A 19,233-nucleotide genomic window follows, 5' to 3' on the forward strand; every position below is an offset into this window, starting at 1 on the left:
ACTTTGTAGGATGACTCAATTCTATTTCCCTTTAAAAATGACAAACATTTTGGATGTGCCTGGGTGCAATAAGTTGCAGGCTACAGTCAAAAAAGCACAAACAGATTAAAGTCAGAACCCGGAGGGAAAATTTACTTTTGATCAGCCAATCTTGGTATGCGGGTGTCAAAGCAGCCCAAATAACAATGGGTTCCTGTTTTATGGAAAAAAGTGTTAGTGTACAGAAGTCCTCAGTACTAGCATTTGTTTAATACATTATAACTAGTCTGTTACTTGTTTTAATTATTTCCCTTGTTTTTTTCGTTGTATATATTTTTTGAGGATGTCAATAGTTTGGACTGCATATTCTTATGGTATATTATACTGTACCGTATATTGTAATCTATACTCTATATATATATATATATATATATGTTCTGCTCTATTAAATTTTATAGTGTTACCTCGCCACTTACTGGGTTCTCAGTCCATCGCAAGTGCCACTGAGCACATTGAGATTTGAGGAGCCATTAGTGAAGTGAAGTGAATTATATTGGTATAGCGCTTTTCTCTAGTGACTCAAAGCGCTTTACATAGTGAAACCCAATATCTAAGTTACATTTAAACCAGTGTGGGTGGCACTGGGAACAGGTGAGGTGGGTAAAGTGTCTTGCCCAAGGACACAACGGCAGTGACTCGGATGGCGGAAGCGGGGATCGAACCTGGAACCCTCACGTTGCTGGCGAGGCCGTTTTACCAACCGAGCTATACCGCCCCATTAAAGTTTCATGTTAAAATTACGATGGTTTTAGAGTATATTAAGTGTTTTAAGAGCATAGGAGGTGTTTAAGTGTGTGTGGAGTGCCTATAAATACGTTAAGTGCATATAATAGTCACAAAATTCAGGAAATGAATAGCGCATCCTAGAGTTGTACGGTATACCAGTACTAATAACGTACCGCGGTACTAATGAATTAAAAACCATACTATACTGCCTTTAAAAAATACTGGTGCTTTTTTCTTCATTTGTATGTTGCCGTGCGACAGTGACGTACAGAGCCGAGGCTCAAGATGTTGTGTGTGTCATAATGTGCATACAGCGTTGCATACAAGTAAAAACAGCATGGAGAGGAAGAGTGGCAAAAAACGACATTACACCTGGTTAATAAAGTGGGTGCGTGAAGTGCAAATGGAGGTATTAGGGCTACAAAACTACCGATAAAGGTGACGCTTTAAATACGGAAGCGCCACGCTGCAAGCGGTGCATGCAGTGCTAGTGCTGCTTTAAAACCTGCATCGCCAAAGGTGGCATTAAAGTATTACAATCTTTGCTTCAAACTTAGATAAACATTTTAATAAAAATCATCCAGACCTGCACAAAGATTTTAAAAGTAATGTAGATAACCAGCTTCTCTGTTGTGCACATACAGATGCATAGACGCACATACAGCGTCGTGTTGCCAATTATTAGCGCAGTCAAATCCACCCACATAACGTAAACTAATACTTGTGAAATGACTAGATTTTGTTACAAATTCTAAAATTTGTATTTTATCTTTAACAATGTTTTTTTTTACCTGCTACATGTCTTAGCTGTGTACTTTTAACCGTATTGTTTTTAGTATTAGTAAATAAATAAATAAATGGGTTGTACATGTATAGCGCTTTTCTACCTTCAAGGTACTCAAAGCGCTTTGACACTACTTCCACATTTACCCATTCACACACACATTCACACACTGATGGAGGGAGCTGCCATGCAAAGCGCCAACCAGCACCCATCAGGAGCAAGGGTGAAGTGTCTTGCTCAGGACACAACGGACGTGACGAGGTTGGTTCTAGGTGGGATTTGAACCAGTGACCCTCGGGTTGCGCACGGCCACTCTCACACTGCGCCACGACGTGAGAGTGTAAGGATTAGTAAGGATTTTATTTCTCATAAAGCACAGACAAAGATTGGCAAACATAAACCATGAAACATTTAATACAATGTCAATAAAGCTTTCTATTCTAACCTAATCCTAGATTATGACAGGCTTTACGTAATAAAGAAAAATTTACAATGATGTGCAATAAGTAAAGCCCAGTGTGTTTGACTTTTAATTTAAAGTTTAATCTTGTAAAATCGTTCTTTGAGTGCAATAAGAAACATATGTTTGATGTATCATAAGATTTTCTGTTAAAATGAAGTCAATAAAGACATTTCTTCGTGGTCCCCATTATTTTGAAAAGTATCAAAAACTATCAAAATACATTTTGGTATTGGTACCAAAATATACACACGCACACACATACATACATGAATAAAAACCTACCTTCTTCCCAGCTATCATTACACGGTCACCAAGTTGGATTCCGATGGAAGCCAGATGTGTTCTCGCCTTTTCGTAAAGAGGAGGGGGCTGGACTTGCAATGTACTTGGCAAGAAACCAGGCTGTGGCGAAGCTTCTCTTAGTAAAGTCCGGAGCTCTTTGGCCAAGGCGGGAGCATCCTCCATCTCCAAGGACATGTTGAGAGGGTCAGGAATGACATCAAACGGACACTGGCCTTTATCGTCCTGTAACACAAGACCAGAGAGGAGCTACTATAGAACGCATTATTAAGGGCTGTCAAGCGTGGTAACAAGTTACCACAAAATCTGCATAACTCCAGAATTGTCCTGTAGTTTGGAGAATACTGAAGCTGGAACTAGAAGCGGAAACCTGTGGTGATGGGAGCATGGCTAGGGGCGTGGTCAATATCAGGACCACATATAATTTGTATATTAGGCATTGATGCATATATTTTCTTTAAAAGGCACAATAAATGTCATACATACATTTTAAAACAAAAATGTCTTATTATTTAGTATAACATATATTTTGTACTACATCGGTTTCCTCTATTTTTCAATCGGTGCTGCATAGAATTTTTCTACTTTCTAGAGATTTCTTCAATCCTTTTAGTGACTTTTTCTTCATTAAAAGCGACTAGCAACAAATGTAGCATATTTTACTGGTGGTATACATGGATTTCCGTCAGCGAAGGATTATGAGTAATCCTTGCGGCAGCCCCCATCTTATGTGTCGTAACTTTGATTATTCTCCTGCGGCAGTTTTCTAAATATTTTTCGCAATTTTGATTCAACAATGACGTCAACTTTTGGAAATTTGAAAGAGGACGTGAAAGTTTCCTACAGACAGGTGTTAGATGGGGTTCGCAAAGCCAGGTTTTTACAGAAATTGAAGGATATTGCCAATAAAGATCCGTATGAGATGGGAAAAGACAAATGGACTACTGATTTGGAAACTTACCCTGATATTAGTTACCCGGACATCAACTATTTGGTGAACAATGTAAGTGCCTATACTCTGGATAAGCTCAAGGGCTACAAGTCGCTGGAAGCGTACAAATTACTTTGTGTGTGAATGGGTACAGGAAATTAATCTGGCTCCAAAGGAAGATAAATGTGTTGTGTGTAAGAATTACTCAACATTAATTAGTCCTTTGTTAAGGGCAGCATAGGTCCGTTGATAGAGCGGCTTAAGGTTTTAGGTTCAATCCCTGCTTCTGCTATTCTAGTCACAGCTGTTGTGTCCTTGGGCAAGACACTTCACCCACCTGCTCCCACTGCCACCCACACTGAATTAAAAATGATAATGGATATTGGGTTTTACATGTAAAGCCCGTTGAGTCACTAGAGAAAAATGATATATAAATATAATTGACATCATAAAACATATATCATTATATATTTTAATGCAGTAGCCTGATGTTTTATTATTGTGTATAACATACTAGAACACATTTTTCTGGATCATTCAATATGATAAAATAACAATTTGTTTAAAGCCAGCATAATTCTTGCAATATTATGATGTAAGAAATATATATCTGATGTAACCCAAACATAATAAAATAATGACATGAGCAACTTCAGTAAAGTTACCCCACTGGTACCACAGTAACATCTACTTTCAGTGTAAGATCAAATAACTCAGTGGTCGGTTTTTGATTATACAAGACTTAGCAAATGGCAAATTTGCGTCAGCTCAACAAGCAATAAAAACAAACTGCACTCTCTTGCAAGAGGTCTGCCAAGCGTTTATGTTGTTCTTTTCTCTACTGCTGTCCTGGGCAGGGATAAAACATTCTGATGGCACTAGAAATAAAATATAACAACATTTTTGTTGTTAAGACAAGTCAATCATACTGTATGCTTCAAAGTTCAGTGCGGTCATAGAAATGAAAAATGGGTGCACAACGTTGTTGTTGATGTTGTAAGGCATAAACTATATTCAGTGCAAATAAGCAGCTGAATCGACTTTGAACAGCGGTAGATATCCATAATAGCCCAGACTTTAAAGGGGAACATTATCACCAGACCTATGTAAGCGTCTATATATACCTTGATGGTGCAGAAAAAAGACGATATATTTTTTTAACCCAATTCCGAACTCTAAATGGGTGAATTTTGGCAACTCAAACGCCTTTCTGTTTATCGCTCTTTTTGCGATGACGTCAGAACGTGACGTCTCCGAGGTAATACAGCCGCCATTTTCATTTTCAACACATTACAAACACCGGGTCTCAGCTCTGTTATTTTCCGTTTTTTCGACTATTTTTTAGAACTTTGGAGACATCATGCCTCGTCGGTGTGTTGTCGGAGGGTGTAACAGCACTAACGGGGAGGGATTCAAGTTGCACCACTGGCCCGAAGATGCGAAAGTGTCTGCCGCCAGACCCCCATTGAATGTGACAGAGTGTCTCCACATTTTACCGGCGATGACAGACATGGCACAGAGATGTATGGATAACCTGGAGATGCATTTGCAACAAAGTCAACGAAATCACAAAGGTAAGTTTTGTTGATGTTGAATTATGTGCTAATCAGACATATTTGGTTGCGGCGTGACTGCCAGTTAATCGATGCTAACATGCTATGCTAATCGACGCTAACATGCTATTTACCGGCGGTGCTAAAGCTAGAATGTTCAGAAAATAACAATAAATTTGTTTCTACAACTGATGTTGTCAGGCTTTTTTTGACGGATGCCTCGTCTATCATTTATCTGCCAAATTGTTTATGCTATTAGTCAGATCGGTAGGTCGTGAGTTCAAACCCCGGCCGAGTCATACCAAAGACTATAAAAATGGGACCCATTACCTCCCTGCTTGACACTCAGCATCAAGGGTTGAAATTGGGGGTTAAATCACACAAATGATTCCCGAGTGCGGCCACCGCTACTGCTTACTGCTCCCCTCACCTCCCAGGAGGTGAACAAGGGTGATGGGTCAAACGCAGAGGACAAATTTCACCACACCTAGTGTGTGTGTGTGTGTGTGACAATCATTGGTACTTGAACCTTAACTTAAATTTAAATACATTGACCACAGTCAAAATAGTGCCAAAATAGGCTGTTGTCTGCGGTATAGTTCTAGGAAATTGCATTGTTAGTGTAGTCGTTCACACTGAGGTTTGCATAAGTCGCTAAAATGCAATATATAACCAGGCCATGAAGAAAAGCAGTGGATAAAACGGACTGACGATGGGGACCAACACTTGCGTAGCGCGGTAATTGGTCATTATTTCTCAGCCGACTTAATAAGGAAGATACAACATTTCTCTTTGATTTGATATAAAATATGAGGGGGGGGTTCTTGGCCAAAAATTTAATTTTGTACACTACAACACAAACTGGCTTTAACATACTACTGTTGTTTAATTATATAGACATATTTCCATTCATCCATTGTTTACTCATTTTCCCTCTCAGGGTTGCTGTGGGGCTGGAACCTATCCCAGCTGCACTCGGGTGGAAAGCGGGGCACACCCTGGACAAGTCGCCACCTCATCGCAGGGCCAACACAAATAGAAAGAAGACATTCACACTCACATTCACACACTAGGGCCAAATTAGTGTTGCCAATGAGTTAAGGTTAGGGCACAACACAATTATGAAGGGTAAAAACTAAAAAGCAACACTTGTATACAATACAGTGGACGGTCAGGTAATCAAAATACTATTTGAGTCACTAAGTCAATAAAAACTGTTGAAAACATCCATCGATTTATCCATTTCCCACCGCTTGTCCCTTTTAAGGTTGCGGGGGGTGCTGGCGCCCATCTCAGCTGCATTCGGGTGGAAGGCGGGGTACATTGCCATTTGAAATTAGAGTAGTGCTCTAGTGACACCCAGTGGAAAGTCAAAGAATAGGTCAGGAATTTAGTTGGAATTTCAATGAATCCAAAAAGAGAGCAAGTCAACTTTTACAAGAGATTCCAATATAGGAAGGAAAGAAAGATTTAATTCATAACATTATTACTACTTCAGTATTAGATACGCATATGACCATTTGGAATTTGGTCATACAAACACGAAAAACAACAAAACAAAATTCACAGCCTGATAATAAACACGATATCATCCAGCCATCCATTTAGGGTTTGCAAGTGAGCTACATTAGATTTAAAAGACCCATAATTCAGATGAACGAAATTTCACTAAAAAGTTCTCTTAAAGTATTTTTTGCTCCTGAATATAAATAAGGCAGTCATGTCTATAAAATGCAATATTTTTTAAATAAACCAGTAGATAAATAATTCTACTTGAAATGGCCCTTTTTCATCGCCAGACTCAATATGCTACCCCCTTTTTGGTGTGATGTCATCTAGAGAACAGATTCATTCTCCCACATACAGTCTGATTTGCATGTATTTGTCGTCCTGGCCAATCATTACTTCCAAAATATTTTTGGTTAGCAATATGAGCAAAAATATATATTTATAAATATGTTAATATGAAAGGCATCACACTGTTAAAAAAAAACTAAAAAAACGCACAATTTACAGTAAAATACCGGCAGCTGTGGTTGCAAGGAAATCCCAGTAAAAAATACAGTCACGATGTATAGGACATTATGATATGTTATTGTTGAATCCGTTAATTTTACAGTTTATAACTGTTTTTGCTAATAGTAAATTACTATGAAAAAAACTGATATATAGTTAACAATGTGGAGTCTCACTCAAGCACCGCCTGACAGGTAGGCACCACACAGGGGAGGAGCCAGGGCATAGAGACAGAGTGGAACACAGAGGACAACGCCCCAGCCTCGACCGCATCAACGAGGGGTGGTACATAACATTGTAACTCAATCAGCGTAAAGTGGCACCACCTGTGCGGCCAGGTGGGGTCCAGCTATAAACTGTTCTTAACTCTGCCTCATACAGGTCTGGCTCTCCTCCAGGTGAGCCAGACCTGAATCTCCATCCATTTCCCCATGAATGACATTACTGCTGAAATGTTTCTGATATTATGTTTCTCTTGTCTGTGATGAGGTGGCGACTTGTCCAGGGTGTACACCGCCTTGCGCCCGAATGCAGCTGGGATAGGCGCCAGAACCCCCTGCAACCCCGAACGGGACAAGCGGTAGAAAATGGATGGATGGATGGATGTTTCTCTTGTGTGATAGGCAAATACCTAGGACGTTTAAGGAAGTGAACATTGTGAAAGATTGAGAACCCCAGATTGGAGAGATTTATATTGGTTAATTGAAACTTTAAATTTGATACTTCCACACCCTGCCCTTCTTAAAAGGACCTGTGGAATAAATGCCCTTCTTGGCTTTTTTCAAACCATATCCTGTGTCTTGGTGAGAATCAGGTGCCACAACATGTTTCCAAAAAAACCTCTACAATTTACGGTAAAATACTGGGAACTGCGATGAGGTGGCGACTTGTCCAGGGTGTACGTCGCCTTCTGTCCGATTGTAGCTGAGATAGGCACCAGCGCCCCCCGCGACCCAAAAGGGAATAAGCGGTAGAAAATGGATGGATGGATACTGGGAGCTGTGTCTGTCAGGAATTAACAGTAAAATAAATTGGGGGCAATTACCTGCTCAGTGGCCTTGTGGTTAGAGTGTCCGCACTGTAATTCGTGAGTTCAAACCCTGACCGAGTCATACCAAAGACAATAAAAATGGGACCCATTACCTCCCTGTTTGGCACTCAGCATGAAGGGTTGGAATTGGGGTGGGGTTAAACCACCAAAATGACTCCTGACTGTGGCCACCGCTGCTGCTCACTGCTCCCCTCACCTCCCAAAGGGTGGAATAAGGGGATGGGTCAAATGCGGAGTGTAATTTCACCACACCGTGTGTGTGTGTGTGCGTGTGTGTGCGTGTGTGCGCGTGTGTGTGTGTGTGTGTGTGTGTGTGTGTGTGTGTGTGTGTGTGTGTGTGTGTGTGTGTGTGTGTGTGTGTGTGTGTGTGTGTGTGTGAGACTATCCCCAGGCGCATTTCTTTGAAGGTGGGAGGAAGTCTGAGTACCTGGAGAGAACTCACGCAGTCACAGGGAGAACATGCATGTTCTCTTGTCATTTTATGCTTGTTCCAGTGCTGCTTAGTTTTATTTTGTATCCAATCAGAATTCAGCTAGCTTTTGTTGCCATGCTGTACAGTGCGTAACAGTGTTTCCTTGTCTTTGGTCTCTGCCTGTTATGGGTATTTTCTTACTCGTATTATATTTATAATTTACATTTTCGTATTATATTTATAATTTACATTTTCAAAGACATGCACCTGGGGATAGGTTGATTGGCAACACTAAATTGGCCCTAGTGTGTGAATGTGAGTGTGAATGTTGTCTGTCTATCTGTGTTGGCCCTGCGATGAGGTGGCGACTTGTCCAGGGTGTACCCCGCCTTCCGCCCGATTGTAGCTGAGATAGGCGCCAGCGCCCCCCGCGACCCGAAAAGGGAATAATGGGTAGAAAATGGATGGATTTACATTTTTAAACTTTGCATGCGACTGTTTCTAACCTTTATTTTTTTCTGCATTTTCTGAAGCACAACTCAACTTATAGTCTCTACAATATGAATACTATTAAGCTCCATAATGTAGCCACTGATGTGTCAGAAATCACTGCATTCACGGAAAGAAAAAAGCTTCATTGCGCCACTGATTTGTCTGCTTCAAGAAGGAACCGCAAAGTCCAGGGGCCTCGTGTATTAAGCTTGCTTGCGTACAAAACCTGCCGTAGGTCATTTTTTAACAGCAAAGATAAGATGTACCAAGACTGACCTTGACATAGAAATGTGTGATGTCTCATGCCAACTTCATGTTCCACGTACGCATATTTCAACAGGCTGTGGATACTTTGGTGAAACACAGATGTGGTCGTTTGAGGCAAGGACACAAAGAATTTTTTTGCCAATGCATTTAATACTTCATAACTGTGACGACGTCTAATCTGTATTAACCACCTATCGCAGCCACAATGTGTTCCTATGAGTTTGTGACTCCAGCACCAGCTTGGCCAGTCAAGTGGACAGCAGCCACTGGGGATAGCAGACCCCTGGGACTGTAGGAATGTAGCCTTTGTGTCATACGGTTGCTACAGCAAGAAACTCTCCTGTGTTGTAATAACAAATTGAGTATTCAAACAAGTGTCAAAGTCTATCGTTTTTGATAGCACTGGCATGGTTCAATTAAATGGTTGTAATTAAATTCCTAATTGTATTACATATTACATAATTTTCACATAAAACTCGATAATCTGGCTGTAAAAAAGCTGTACTGTATGAACACATTTTGTTATAAGTCACACAAATTATAATTATATTGGGGGTAACCAGAGTCACACACTTTTTCTATCATTGCGAGTATATTTTCAAACAGGGTTACGTGGTCAAACTACTTTATCTTCGGTCTCTAGTCTGTTTTGGCCGTGCCTATCAATCTTCTCTCCTCTGTGATGTCCAACCATTTATTTTTTATTTCAGCCTGTACATAACCGGAGCACACAGCAATGACGTTGGCTCTGGATCTCAACTCTTGAAACAAAAGAAAGAAGGACCCTACTACTGAATCCTGAGTGTGCAGAGCTTCCAGAGCTCCGGTGAATGGCTATTTATAAGAGGTGTGGCCTGGGCAGTGTTGTGGCATGGTTTATGGTTCATAGTTTGAGTTTATTTTGAACATGCATAAAATTACAACATAATAGATCAAATTTTCCAGCATGCCAAGCAAACTGCTGTGGTCAATTTCAAGTTGATTGCAAAGCAAAAAAGAAATGTGCTTGGATTTGTACTTGCACACATTTTATTTTGTGTATGTTTTCTGGATTTAAACTTATTTTTAGAAAAAAATCCACACAACTCTTAATACATGAGGCCCATAGTAACACCATCATGGAAAAAAGTGGCGAAAACCTGCGTGATGTACAGAATATTTTTCCGCAGGTTATGATTGAGTATTTCCACCCTCAAGGGTATTTTGCTAATTTCTTCAAATTCTACATGAAAATAACGCATGAAGGAGGAAGATGCATGCTACCAATGCGCATACTACGCAATATGAAATTTCCTCCGGTCTTCTGTAGGTGACATCAGCAGGCTAATGCAGGCCCACCCTCACTTTGGAGCTAAAAGTGATAGTTCCAGAATGTGCTGGAACTCGTAAAAGCACAAGTCTAAAATCACTACAGTTTATTTGGGGGGGAATTTTTTTGGTAAACATTTTAGTTCCAGAACTATGAACTAAGTGCAATAATGTCAGCATTAGAGGGGCCAAGAGATGGGGTACAGTTTTTAAATGGCAGAACATCTATAACCTATTACATTGCTCTACCTGACTAAACTGTGCAATTGGGGGTGAAATAACAGCAGAAAAGTATAGCGTAAGAGAATTACTGAGAGTAGGCGTTTCTCAACTAAAGACGCAAACAAGACTGGTGAAATAGTATGAGCTTGTAGAGAAAATGTATCGATATCCTTTATAAAAGCCTTGTCAAGTGTACTCAGGTTCACACACCTTTCAACAACGTCGATTAGCCAATTTACTTTTTTTTTTTCATTTTATTTTTAGTGACATCCAGCATCAGACTGTTCCATCCATTATATCATATCCATATACTTCGTGCAGCTATTCTCTGCCCTAAATGTCCAAAGTATTTTTCGTTTATATACCCATCCCCAGGCAGGAGAATTATCATAGTGAGACTTCTGAGAAGGTGTAATAAAAAATCTGATCAAACTTTTCCAGCCAAACTCCCTCCACTTGGGTGAGCTGGTACAATTCCATTGATATTTCCATATTAATGTCCATTCTTCCTCCGATATAGTTATCCCTCCTTCCTTCCCCATTTTGTTTTAATATATGATTAGCCAATTTACACAGCCATACAGTATCTAAGGAAAAACTGAACTCAAAGAGCCCTAATTGAACAGAACTGACCTGAAAAAGGTCTGAAAAAGAGTAAAGGCACAAACTTTATAAAGTCCATGGGCTTCATATATTAAGAGTTGCGTGGATTTTCTACTAAAAATAATCCAGAAAACTTCATATGCAATCTAAAAATTCAGATGTATTAAACTGTGCGCGGGCACAAATCTGAGCATTTCTTTGTTACAATCGACCTACAATTGATCCTAAACTTCTACTGGCTGGGCACACCCAGACCCCAACCAGGCTGCGCTACTTTGTAAATACGGAAATCATATTGAAAGTAGCCTTGTGCAAAAGCTCTGCACACTCTGCCCAATAACAATGCAGTAGGAAGTGCTTCTTTCTAGTCATTCCAGCGATTTACAGCCTGTCATTGCCATGTCGCCAAGAACTGAACACAGGCTGAAATAAAAAAGAAATGGTCGGGTCAGGAAGAAGGTGAAGAAGATAGATCTGCGTGCACGGCCAAAACAGACAAGGGGTTGTGGGGATAAAGTAGTGCTGCACCCTGTAGTCGCTACATCGATGTGTAAAACTTTAAAAGAGGTGGGTGACTCTAATGACTCCCAATGTAAATATCATTTGTGTTATTTACAACAAAGTGTCGTCATACAGTAACCTGCTCACATAAAACAGGTTACAGTTCTTTGTGAAAATTATGTAATATTTGGTTTATTGCCATTTTTTACATTTAAACATGACAGTGCTATTAAAAAAGATATAAAAGACGGTGACTTGTGTTTGATTACTCAATTTATTATGACTACACAGAAGAGGATTGTCACAGCCGTACATGACACAGAGCCCTCCACCATATTCGGTCTCAGAGGTGCCAGTGTGCTCCCACTGGCTGTTGCTGCTGCTCGCCCGATTGTGCAGGAGTCAAAGGAACACATTGTGACAGCAATAGGTGGAAAAATGATCGCCTAAGTTAATATCAATCCATCCATTTTCTATCGCTTATTCCCTTTTGGGGTCGCGGGGGGCGCTGGTGCCTATCTCAGCTATAATCGGGCGGACGGCAGCGTACACCCTGGACAAGTCGCCACCTCATCACAGGGCCAACACAGATAGACAGACAAGATTCACACTCACATTCACACACTAGGGCCAATTAATAATAATATATGCCATATAAACATAAAAATATAAATTAAGGGCAGCACGGTGGAGGAGGGGTTAGTGCGTCGGCCTCACAATACGAAGGTCCTGTGTCGTCCTGGGTTCAATCCCGGGCTTGGGATCTTTGTGTGGAGTTTGCCTGTCCTCCCCGTGACTGCGTGGGTTCCCTCCGGGTAATCCGGCTTCCTCCCACCTCCAAAGACATGCACCTGGGGATAGGTTGATTGGCAACACTAAATGGGCCCTAGTGTGTGAGTGTGAATGTTGTCTGTCTATCTGTGTTGGCCCTGTGATGAGGTGGCGACTTGTCCAAGGTGTACCCCGCCTTCTGCCCGATTGTAGCTGAGATAGGCTCCAGCGCCCCTTTCTACCCCGAAGGGAATAAGCGGTAGAAAATGGATGGATGGATGGATGGAATATAAATTAATAGACGATCCTTACCATGAATTGATTAACGGGGAAATAAGTTGAAAAACTTATTCGGATGTTACCATTTAGTGGTCAATTGTACGGAATATGTACTGAACTGTGTAATCTACTAATAAAAGTTTCAATGAATCAATCAATCAAAACTCACGAATACTGAACAAATATGAATACAATTCGTTAAATTCATTGACAAAAATATTAATTCTCTGTCTTTGCCTCAATCTTTTTTACATTGTTGAAATCAAATGTTGGCAAAGCCTGAACAACCACTTCTGTGTGTCACCAAAGTATCCGTTGGATCAGTGATTATCCAACTGTGGTACGTGTACCACTCCATCTAGTGGTATGCCAAATGTTAACTTGATTAAAGTACAGTGTTTTATTTTCCTATATTAAAACACAGTGTTACTGTTCACTCTGTGTGTGTTCCATTTGCCAAAAGTATCAAATATACTTCTTTAAAAAAAAACTCTGTCTTGTTTTGATGAATATTTAGACTTACTACGCTACTATATGTAAATTATGGTGCAAATTATGGTGGTACTTGGAGAGCCAAGTGTTTTCTGAGGTGGTCCTTGGTGAAAAAAATATGGGAACCACTGCGTTAGATGATGGAAAATAAAAGGGATCAAAATGACTAGCATACCTTTAAAGCAGGATTAGCTCCCAGCTCCAAAAGAGACTTGACAGCTGATGTGCACAGATTGGATGCTGCAATATGCAGGGCGGTGCCGGAATTAAAGTCACTGCAGGTGGCATCTACATCTACAACAAACAGAAATCCAGGTTAGTGGTATTTTTTATTTTTACAATATTCTGCTTCTTTGTTCATTTTTCATTTTTGTTGATACTCAACAGCTATTATTTAGCAGGAAAAATAATATACAATCCCCTTCTGATTGTCTCAGTGTAGCCTTTCTAAAGACGTTAGTACCAGGATGCCCAAACACGGCTGGCAAGCCCAGTGATCTTCTGCTGTTGTCGCACACTCCTCTCTAACTTAAGCAGAGACATAGCCAGGTAAACAAAGAGCATGTTGGTTTTTGGTTGTTAATTAAGAGTGGCATCATGGTTCTTTAATTCAAATTCAAAAATCTGCATGAACGAGCCAGTCTGCCCCACAAAAAGAGGATAAAGAACAATAAAGAAATTACTGTCTACAACTGAATTCAAACAGCAGACTAACGCAAAGCTTTTTGGGTAAACCTCGACCATTTATGGAGATATCCGCTGGCGTAACTAAGGCAAATTAAGTCACAATCATCTCAAACTACAAACGGCGTGTCTGGAAAGAGAAAAGGGTTTTATTAATATCTCTGCCACGCCTCCATGGTTTGAATAAACATTTTCTGGAGTTATGGGGAATACAAATACAAAAAAAATTGGTTACAACAGGTAAGTAAAGTTGGTTTTGCATATTACGACCCCTTTAAGTAGATGGGAGAATACGTGCTAGGCCAGATTTGACAGGCAATGCCCATATTTCGGGGTTGCTCCACCCAGAGTACATATCTAGGATGAAGGCGCACAATGACAGACTTTTACATCAAGGGGGAAGGAGGGCCTTTAATTAAATATTGTGTCCAAAAAACTAATTACTACTCCACTTTATCTTAAAGACTGCATAAGTTCATTCCAGAGGGTTAATAGAAGAGGTTAGTGTTTTTCATATCGACCATTGTTCTCGGTTTCATGATGTTTCACTTGATGATCGATATCGGTATCAGCCAATTCCAGGGCCCCAATTGTGTTTTATTGTTCTCCTGCCTTACCATTTTATTTTGTGCCTGCATGTTCCTTGTTGGGCTGCACGGTGCGACAGGGTTTAGTGCATGTGCCTCACAATATGAAGGTCCTGGGTTTGATCCTGGGCTTGGGATCTTTCTGTGTGGAGTTTGCATGTCCTCCCCGTGATTGCGTGGGTTGCCTCCGGGTACTCCGGCTTCCTCCCACCTCCAAAGACATGCACCTGGAGATAGGTTGATTGGCAACCCTAAATTGGCCCGAGAGTGTGAATGTTGTCTGTCTATCTGTGTTGGCTCTGTGATGAGGTGGCGACTTGTCCAGGGTGTACGCCGCCTTCCGCCCGAATGCAGCTGAGATAGGCTCCAGCACCCCCCGCGACACCGAAAAGGACAAGCGGTAGAAATGGATAGATGTATTTTCCCTGTTGTGCTTTTTTTTTTTTCAGTTCACTCTTCCTCGTCGAGGGGCGGACCTTGAGGCACACCTGCAGATAATCAGTTCTTGGACTCTTTAAGCTTGGCACAGACAGCTGTGCCTTTGCTGGTTATTGTTTCCTGCCTCTTCCATGTCGCATGCATGAGCTTGACCTCCAAGTCTGGATATGTTTTTTTGCCCTTGATATTCAGCTATCCTCTATGTGGTTTTTTTTCTGTCCTCCCTGAGGTGGAGAAGAGATTTATTGTGGACTTTTCCTTAGTCATTGTGCTCAGGTCCTTCCCCTTGCTGACCTCTGAGGTTCCTGCTTATTGGCTATATTATATGCTGTGCATTTCTGCCCCGTCACTTTTTGATAACCTTTGACCTAATTAAAGACTCTCCTTTTCTTGATTCGATCTTGCCTCCTGTCCCTGCATCCTGGGGTCAACACCTTGACCAAGTCATAACACCAATGTTTATATATTGGAAGGGAAAAAGTTGTATTGGTACACTGCTAATTTCTTAATTAATTTGTGTAAATTGTGCTCATTATATTTTTAATGACCAGAGTTACTGTGACCTTGATTTGGGGAAAAAAAAAAGATCCTGCTCTCTTTTCGGAGGAATACTGAACTCTTACCTTCAGGCTGAGAGGCCTGCATCACCACACAAATGAGCTGGGGCACATCAAAGTAGGCAGCGTAATGAAGAGCCCTCATGTCTGTCCACCGAGAGCGAATATTCGGATCTGCACCCAAGGCAAGTAGGTGTCGGGCAAAGGCAGCTGCTTTATATGCATCACCTAAGGAACAGAACAATTATATTAGTAAAGTTCTTTAGGGTATATTTGGTAGATGTAATACTGAATAGTGTTAATTACAGAGTCACAAAGAATCCTGTTAAGTCCTGACATGCATGATAAAAAGGCATACTTTCGCTGTTCCAATGACATCCATCCATCCATCCATCCATCCATTTTCTAGCGCTTGTCCCTCTCAATGTTTAATACCAACCAATGCCCGGAGCTCCAGCCTTGCAGCAGTAGTGCAGAAGGCTCATGTCCGTCAGGCCATCTCGATCATTTACACCACAACCTCTCTTGATGATCTGTACCAAGACAAATATATGCACTAAATAAACATTATAGCAGACATCTACTCTTATTATTTCACTGTTACTTCATTTGGATGGGTTCCATTGTTTAGAGCAGGTGTCCCAAAAATAGTGTCCGTGGACTTGATCCGGCCTGCCAGGGGCCCAAGTTAAAAACTAAAAATTAAAAAAAAAAATTCTCTTTTTTAATCTGTCCTGTCCAGCCACTCAGGCAAGTCATATTGTTGACGTAGAGGCCCATATATGCTGTACAGATGTACTTTACAAAAGCGTAGTGTGGGATACTTTTCTTGTGGCTTTATTTGTATTCGACTTTATTAAAATTTTGGAAATATTTAGTGTTTGGTGCAGCCGGACCAGAGTAGGAGGAGATAGAATGAAGAAGAACATAAATAATTGAGAAGGGAAAATTGTTTGGGACATGACAACATTTTTTTTCAAATCCGTCCTGTCTCTCCGGTCCGGCAAATCATATTCTTAATGGAGATGCCCATTTTTGCTGTATAGATTTACTTTAAAAAGGGAAAGCTTAAGATAATTCTCAGGTTACCTTAAGTGTACTTGACTTTAATAATTGTTTGGATAGATTTACTGTTTGGTGCAGTCTGACCATGAACAGGAGTGGTAAAAGAAAGAAAAAAAAGACGACATAGTGAGAATTTGTGGGGACAAGACCACAATGAAATAAAATAAAAAATAAATACAATCATTTATGTACATATACTGTATATGTGTAGATATATTTGTATATATAGACACACATATATTTGTATATATAGACACATATATATATATATATATATATATATATATATATATATATATATATATATATATATATATATATATATATAGATAGTACTTTATTGATTCCTTCAGGAGAGTTCCTTCAGGAAAATTAAAATTCCAGCAGCAGTGTACAGAGTTGAGATCAATTTAAAAAAAAGTAAAAAGTAAATAATGGGGGTTTAAATGGAAACAAAATAGAGAAATATTACAATAAGAATAAAAACTAAAAAGCAACAATGGGAATAAAAATATAAGAGTAAAATAAGAATATAACAAGAGAAAGTAGGCAGTAGTGACCATGTTATGAAAACGTATTGCACTGTTATTGTTTTGCATCCACTGTCATCCTAGTACCCCCCGCCCCCCGCCCCAGAGAGGAGTTGTACAGTCTAATGGCGTGTGGGACAAAGGAGTTTTTGAGTCTATTAGTCCTGCACTTGGGATGAAGCAGTCTAGCACTGAACAGGCTCCTCTGGCTACTGATAACGCTATGCAGAGGGTGACTGGCATCATCCAGGATGCTCACTAGTTTATATATATATATATATATATATATATATATATATATATATATATATATATATATATATATATATATATATACATAAATATATACATATACAATATATATATAGACATATATATACAGTACATATATTAATACATACATACATATATTTGTATACATATGCATGAATATACATGCATATATACACGTACAGGTACATACATTTATATTTACATATCCATGTATACAAATTTATACATACACATAGCATATATATATATATATACATATATACTATATATATATATATACCATATATATATATATATATATATATATATATATATATATAATGTTTGGGGACTCCCTGGTGTAGAATATTCCTACATTGATCAATATCATCTATCATCTATTAAATGCACAGCGAGGGGTGGGGGAAAAATATGTACAGCTTTTAGATTGACTTTTAATATTACACCAGTTGTTTTCCACATAATTATACATATTCTGTTTCCACAAACATGTGAAACATGTATAATTATTTTCATTCAGTAAATTACCACACTAACAAAATAAATGTCATGTTATTTAGTCTGAATATTCTCAGCTCTCTTCATTGATGGTACTACAACGATTGTGTTAGTGCTATATATATTTTTCTAAATGTCTCACATTAACCACAGTGCAATGACACTGGCCAATCTAATCAAATCTAAGTCCTTAAATCATTTGCAATCATGTGTAAGCTTGAGATTGTAACCCCCTATAGAGCAGACGTAATATAATTTTCCATTAGTCATCCATAGTGGGATAAGATATTACCTCGTTGCCAATCAGGTCAATGTTTTTCTGAACCTGGGGAACCCATTGCCGAAGAACAGCAAACAGTTCCGGTATGGTGGTGCAGGGATCTTGCAGAACCTCCTTGCATTGTGGGTCGCTAGGGTCGAAAAAGGCGAATTCTGTGCAAAGTGGGTTAAGTGAAAGAAACACAATAACAGTGTGACATAGGTGTGGCAGAATTCAGAGAACTATGACAATGTGTCTTCTGTTTCTACACATTCACTCTTCAGGCAGCTTCAGCTTTTGAGCTCCAAGATACTGTATTGTTATTGTAAAACATAATACATTTTATTTTAAGTGTAGAATTGTGGATGGACCACATCATGGCCACTTGCTAAGCAAATGAAGTTTAAGAAACTAACTTGGCCGAGTAGTAGCTCTTTCAAAGCATTGCATTAGTAGAAAAGTTGGCACCACGCCGCCAAAGCCACATCAAAAGATAAATTCATATTCAAATATAAACAAAACACATACCATAAACATCACATGCTTTAAGTATTTTTTTTTATTAAGTAAAAAGGCAAACTTATGTCAAATATATTTATTTTCCACGAGTCAAGTCAGTATCAATGACTTGACTGGGGGGCAGGACTTATGGGACAAAGATGGAAAGTGATGTGTGTTGTGTAGGTGAAAGATTGTTTGAGTGTTGCCTGAGAAGAGAGCAAAACACGGACATTGAGGCTGTTGTACGAAAACGTTGCATGTTGTGAAATAAAGGAAGACAAAATGGTAATCTGTCTTGAGCCGCCAATCCTTTGGACATAATGAATCGTCCATCATCCATCCATTTTCTACCGCTTTTTCCTTTCAGGTTCGTGGGGGGAGCTGGAGCCTATCTCAGTTGCATTCGGGCGGAAGGTGGGGTACACCCTGGATAAGTCGCCACCTCATCCCAGGGCCAACACAGATAGACAGACAACATTAACACTCACATTCACACACTAGGGTCAATTTTCTGTTGCCAATCAACCTATCCCCAGGTGCAATCTTTTAGAGATGGGAGGAACCCACGCAGCCACGGGGAGAACATACAAACTCCACACAGAAAGATCCCGAGCCCGGGATTGAACTCAGG

The 19,233-nt window shown here is 39.8% G+C and overlaps 1 protein-coding gene across 3 annotated transcripts in view; it reads right to left on the reverse strand.

The window, feature by feature from the left end:
- Positions 1-19,233, reverse strand: part of LOC133549874 (CAP-Gly domain-containing linker protein 4-like) — a 61,560-nt gene that overhangs the window by 36,847 nt on the left and 5,480 nt on the right. For all 3 annotated transcript variants that reach the window (XM_061895733.1, XM_061895734.1, XM_061895732.1), the window contains exons 3-7: positions 18,135-18,274; positions 15,916-16,009; positions 15,543-15,704; positions 13,386-13,504; positions 2,295-2,537 (exon numbers count right to left, since the gene is read on the reverse strand). In XM_061895733.1, coding sequence (XP_061751717.1) covers positions 2,295-2,537; positions 13,386-13,504; positions 15,543-15,704; positions 15,916-16,009; positions 18,135-18,274 — 758 coding nt within the window. The remainder of the gene's footprint in view (positions 1-2,294; positions 2,538-13,385; positions 13,505-15,542; positions 15,705-15,915; positions 16,010-18,134; positions 18,275-19,233) is intronic.

This window comes from Nerophis ophidion, linkage group LG03, assembly GCF_033978795.1.
Source record: "Nerophis ophidion isolate RoL-2023_Sa linkage group LG03, RoL_Noph_v1.0, whole genome shotgun sequence".
In the NCBI taxonomy this organism is placed as follows: domain Eukaryota; kingdom Metazoa; phylum Chordata; class Actinopteri; order Syngnathiformes; family Syngnathidae; genus Nerophis; species Nerophis ophidion.